General features: G+C 61.5%; 1 protein-coding gene across 1 annotated transcript; it reads right to left on the reverse strand.

Annotated features, from left to right (window-relative positions):
• Positions 1–3716: 3716 nt before the first annotated feature.
• On the reverse strand, positions 3717–5447 carry FZD5 (frizzled class receptor 5). Its single transcript, XM_065637825.1, has one exon. It carries the CDS (start codon positions 5445–5447, stop codon positions 3717–3719), a length of 1731 nt encoding a protein of 576 aa, XP_065493897.1.
• Positions 5448–6000: the final 553 nt, after the last annotated feature.

A 6000-nucleotide genomic window follows, 5' to 3' on the forward strand; every position in this document is an offset into this window, starting at 1 on the left:
CATCTTCCTGGGAGGTGAGGATGACAACAAGGCTGCCAGCAAGGTGCTGGCATTACTCCCAGAGGCAGCGAGTGCCTGCAGCTCCTCAGTGAGAACCTCATGCTGAGATGGTGCATGTCCCCTCCACACCCCAAAACAGTTGCCCCGTGCAAGACAGGATCAGCCCCTGACTGAGTGTTCTGCCTGTACTTGAGCATGGGGGGCAGATCCCTCTGCACTGAGGCACCAGGTGAGTCAGGCTGTGCAGCTGTCAGGTTTATCAGGGGTGCGGGAATGCTGCTTCCAGGTAAGAGATCCTATCTAGTGGGACCTGGCTTGTGCCTACACACCTCACTAGATAGCAGAGGTCTGCACCATTAGTCACCGCAGAGCCAGCCTTAACCCCTTGCTGTCCTTCCTAAAGTTGCTCCTCCCAGCACGAGTGAGCGCACGGCAGATGGCAACACGGACGCTCCAATCGGCCACTCAAACCCCGCGCAGCGTCGCTCTCAGCTAAAAGCTGTCATCTGCTTGGCCTCAACAGTATCTTAGGGCCCGATCTCAGTGCAGGGCGAGGAACTGATACTGTGCAAACTGCAGAATCCCAATAAAAGTTGATAGTTAACCCCTTTCTAGCAGTGAGGCGCGACCTTGGCCTGTTCAAGGAAACGCTGTCGGTGAGGTCACGGGCACATCCAGCCACGGCAGCCCAAGGATTAAACCCGGCTTAGTGCAGAGCCCGGTTGCTGCGCCCAGGCCGGGACACGTGGTGCCGTGGTGGGCCATGGCACAGCCCTCCAGCACATGCTTCCTTGTACCCCCCCAGTTAAGTTTTTATAGCAATTAATACTCTAGCAGAAGCGAAAGCAAAGAAAACAACACACGCTTTTTTGTTTTTTGGTCCTCATAAATAACTAATCTCAATACTTCTCTTTGAATAAAATTTCTTCAGCTTTTCACAAAGTATAATACAGTTATATAAACAACACTCAACAGCATCACTAACGGAAAAGGCAAAACCCAACATGTAAACTGGCTACAGCACACAGGACACACGGCAACAGCTCCTTTCCCCCACCTGCCACTTGTTGCTGAGAAGCCAGGCTCAAACACAAGTTGATTGTATTAACCTACCGTTAGATCAAAGCTGAAAACGCTCTTGCATTTTGCAATAGGCAACAGTTTGTAGCTAATCTTGGACTTTTTTTATAAAAAGCTTTACACAGTCAGTTGCACTTTGGAAAAAAAAAACCAAACAAACAAACAACAAAACACCACCTTTGACATGGTTTTTGTTCACTGTATTGCATGATGTGTGTTTAGTTGTATCTACAAAAGGCACTATAGAAAGAGAGGAGTCCGTCGAGGGGTGGATTGGAGCAGGTTGGAGTCATTTAATGCCCAGGATTACAGCATGAGACTCCCCACAGTGTCCCTGCACCCGACCTGCCTTGCTGCTGACAACAGAGATGCCCCAAACCCGTTTCAAAGGTCACTACGGCTCCTGTATGTACCAACCGAGCTATAATACAACTATTTACAGTTTGTAACGCAACATGGTGCAATCCTGTCCACGGTGCAGTACTGCAACACGCTGGAGGGAGCGAACCCTGTGTCGCAAGAGCACTGACCTGTGCGGCTGAGCCGTCCCTGCCGAGCCCTCGGTCCCTGCGCTGCCGGCTGCTCGGGGCTGAATGCCCCGGAGACACTCGCACAGTACCCTGGCAATGCCTTTATCAGCAGATACCCCACTCAAGCACCTCCTGACTTCCCAAGCTTTGGTTTTAAAATGAGGTGGAAACCTCCTTGACTGAAGTGGTCTGAGGGTGTTGAGAACAACCTTGGATCCTTGCAGTCCTGCGGAAGCAAAGCCAGTAGTTGTTCTGCAATGCTTGAGCAGCCAGGTCACGGTGCCACGCTCGAAGGAGGGCAAAAAAGGCCTTGAGCAATGGCTGGGAAGTTACATACGTGATCACCACTCAGGGCAGCGGAAAAAAAAAATTACAAATTGGGTGCTTTCACAAACAGGCTGAAGCCAGAGGCAGCCACCTCTCACCAGCTGTGTCCTATCCTGTGCCGCAGCCACAGCCCCTCACCGCGTTCGGTAAAGTTGACAACGGGATCCCCCCGCCATCATCTTCTTACCGAAACCAGCCGTCAGCACCGCTTCATGCCAGGAACCACCTCTGTCAGTGCCCTGCTGCGCCTGACCCAGGGAAGGGAAAAAGGCTTGGAAAGCTGGAGCGATGGAACATGACTGCTCTGCTGAGTTTTCTTAAAGTAACTGTACACTCTCACTGTTTCCAACAGACACAGCTTTGAAAAAAGCAGCAAGAAGCGTTGATGCTGGCTGGCTGGTAAACCCCATTGCTCCCCAGGAGCGACAGACTGCCAGCCTGGCTCGGAACCCCCCAGACACACACTGCCTGCTGCGGAAGTGCAGCCGCTCCTGTAGGGCTGGTTGTGCCACGCTCAGCTGCTGCGCTGTGTGCCACGGCCGGCAGGACAGCGGGCAGGGCACCAGGCGCCCACTTCACCCCAGGCAGCCGGCGTGGCCAGAGGGAGACGCGAGAAACTCACCCGGCTGCAGAGGCGAGAGGCGCAGAGCAACATCAAGCCCTTCCTAGCGTGCACAGCAGCTCAGGAGGAGGCTGCTCTCGGTGCAGAGCCAGTGGTGCCCCAGGCTCCTTGTGAATGCCACCGTGCTGGGACAGCAGCCTCATCACCCGAGCAGCCCCTCAGCTCTCTGGCACAAGTTGCTCCACGGGCAGTGGCTGCCCACAGCAGAGAGGTGGGTCAAACCTGAGAGTCAGTGCCACAGAGCTGAGCCCCCCCAGCACCAGCCCCTGCCCGGCCCCGAGGCCCTTGCCTGGGGAGAGCTGGCACACGCACGCCCAGGGGAGAAGGGACCTCTGGGGTCACCTGCTCCCCCCTGTCCCGCAGACAGCCGAGGCCCCGTCTCCGCTCGCCCCAAGTGCTGGGTGGCAGCTCCTCTCCGCAGCCCCTTCCTCCAGCACCACCACCGCCTGCGAAGCCCCCGGCCCGCACAGCTCCCCCCTCCCACTCAACGTGCTGCTGCCCGAGCGGGGCCAGCGGCAGCGTCACCCCAGAGGTCCCCAGCCCTCTCCTCTGCAACACGCAGCTGTGCCCAGGGGCTCTTGGGACCCTGGGGGCACCATCGCTCTCTGCCTGGGGGGCCCAGGTGTTCAGCAGGGAGGCAGTCCCTGCTCCCTGCTCTCCCTGGCCTCCTCACACACCCCAGGCTCTGGCGAGTGTCTCGGTGCCAGTGTCAGCACATCGCCCAGGGCTGGGGGTCACCCCCCACCTTGCCTGTCACAGCTCTCCCTTTCACCCCAGCACCAGCAAGACCAGCCCAGAGGCTCGTCATGGGACACAGATCAGTGCTCGAGGGCTACCTGCCACCCGATCAGCCCACAGGCAGCAGCACCCCAGGACTCCAAACAGGGCGCAAGACCCCAAATGGGGCATACATGGCAGTGCCAGGTTCCATGCCTCCCTGTCCCTCTGCACCCACGTCGCTGGCAGCACCTCTCCCTGCCCTGCCTGGGGCCGTGGCTGCTCCGCGCCCTGCAGGTGCACACGCTCGGTCCCGGGCAGCACTGCCACGGTGGGGCTGAGGACTCCGGGGGTGGCCCAGCTGCCACCCACTCCTCTGTGGCCCAGGGTCTTTGCCACTCTCTTCTCCCTGCAGCTGGGGTCACCGAGGCTCCCTTCCGTCACACGTGGGACAGTGGGACCTGCTTGTGGTAGGAGGCCATGCTGGGCAGCACCGTCCTGCCCGCCAGCGCTGGGCTGGCCTCACCGTACACAGAGGCGCCCGCGGGCTTCCTGGCCCGGCAGCAGCGGGCTGTGAAGCGCCTCCAGGACTCCAGCGTCTTGCCAGACCAGATCCAGACACCAGAGGTGATGCCCACCACAAGGCACATGAAGTACTTGAGCATGAAGATGGCATAGTCAGGCTTGGGGCGGTGAGGGTCCCCCGGGCAGGAGCAGTTCTGCGCCCGCTCCCACGCCTCCCGGTTGTGCTGCTCGTAGATGTAGCAGGCAATGACGATAGTGGCGGGCACAGTGTAGAGCACGGTGAAGATGCCGATGCGGATCATCAGCTTCTCCAGCTTGTCAGTCTTGGTGCCGCCCTGCTTGATCACGCTGCGGATGCGAAAGAGCGAGACGAAGCCAGCCAGCAGGAAGAGGCTGCCGGTGAAAAGATAAACTACCAGTGGTGCCAGCACGAAGCCTCGCAGGTTCTCCAGGCTCTGGTTGCCCACGTAGCAAACCCCAGCCACTGGGTCACCATCCACGGAGCTGAGTGCCAGCACAGCGATGGATTTGGCACTGGGGATGAGCCAGGCGGCCAGGTGGAAATACTGTGCGTAGCCAGCAATGGCCTCATTGCCCCACTTCATGCCGGCTGCCAGGAACCAGGTGAGGGACAGGATGACCCACCAGATGGAGCTGGCCATGCCGAAGAAGTAGAGGAGAAGGAAAACCACAGTGCAGAGGGCAGGGCCTGTGGTCTCATAGTGGATGTGGTGGTGCTCTGGGTTGCAAGCCACGCTGGCATGCCCTGCCACCAACCGCACAATGTAGCCCATGGAGACGAAGAGGTAGCAAGCAGAGAGAAAGATGATGGGGCGCTCGGGGTACTTGAAGCGCTCCATGTCGATGAGGAAGGTGGCCACAGTGGTGGAGGTGGAGAGGAAGCAGAGGATAGACCAGAGACCGATCCAGAAGGTAGCAAAGGTCTTCTCATCCTGCGTAAAGTAGGGCTGGTAGCAGGGGATGGCGCAGTTGGGCACCTGCCCAGTCCTGATGCGGTTGTACAGCGGATGGGACTCCTTGGAGATGAGGATCAGGGGTGATTTGCACTTGCAGGTCCGGCCGCAGTCTGACCCCGAGGGGCGCTGCCCGCCGAGAGGCGTCAGGTTTTTGGCCACATCCTTGGCCGGGCGCGTGGGCTTCCCGAAGAAAGGCGGCAGGGTGGTAGCTTCCGTGTGGTTGTATCCCATGCAGAGCACCTCGGTGTCTCCCAGCACTGGCAGGCTGTCACAGCTCATCCTCTCGGGCCAGGCGAAGCCGTACTGCTGCATGATGGGGGAGCAGCCGGCCTTGGCCCGCTCGCAGACAGAGCGGCACGGGGGCAGCGGCTTGGTGTAGTCGGGTAGGCAGATGGGGGTATACATGCTGCAGAGGAAGAAGCGCAGGTCCGGGGAGCACTGGATCTCCACCAGCGGCCAGAACTGGTGCACCTCCAGCCCAGCCTCGTCCTGCGTGTCGTGGTTGAACTGGTTGGGCATGTAGGTGAGGTTGTAGCCGATGCCCTTGCACATCGGCACCGTGATCTCCTGGCACACCAAAGCCTTGGAGGCGGCGCGCCCCGCCGCCGGCAGCCCCAGCAGCAGCGGCAGCCCCAGCAGCAGCGGCACCGGCAGCCCCCGGCCGTCCATCGCCGCCGCGCGTCCTACCGCCGCCGCATGCCCCGGGCACCTGCCGCCGCCGCCGCGCCGGGAGCGGGGCCCCGCGGGACGGGACCGGCCGTGCAGCCGCCGCCGCCGCCACCTGCGCTCTGGGCCGGGCGGGCGCCCCCGCGCCGCGCCGCGCCCCGCGCCCCGCCCCGGAACGCCCCCGGGCCAGCCCGCCGCCGCCGGCCCCGCCCCTGCCGGGGCTCCCCGGGACCGCCTCCGCCCGGGGCACCGAGTCCCGCGGCGGCGGAGCGAGGCGTCCCGCCGCAGACCGCGCTGCCCCGGGCCCCCCGCCTGGCGGACCCCGCCCGCCGGCGGCAGCGGCGAAGTGAGAAGGTGACGGTACCGCCTGACCGCTCTGCATCCGCCCCCGGCCCCTTGTCTGCTGCATGGGTCCTCACTCCTTCCCCTCTTGCCCCCGGGCTCCTCCGGAGACCCGGGAACCGGCGACACCGCCAGCCCCAGCAACACGCCGGCCCGGCCCGGCTTCCCCTCGTCGGCGTAAAGAGCAAAGCGGGACGGGGGAGCGGCTGGGGGA

This window comes from Caloenas nicobarica, chromosome 6 (assembly GCF_036013445.1).
Source record: "Caloenas nicobarica isolate bCalNic1 chromosome 6, bCalNic1.hap1, whole genome shotgun sequence".
Lineage (NCBI taxonomy): Eukaryota > Metazoa > Chordata > Aves > Columbiformes > Columbidae > Caloenas > Caloenas nicobarica.

Excerpts from the sequence above, each read along its gene's own strand:
- FZD5 (XM_065637825.1), bottom strand. The coding sequence starts at position 5,447 with ATGGACGGCCGGGGGCTGCCGGTGCCGCTGCTGCTGGGGCTGCCGCTG.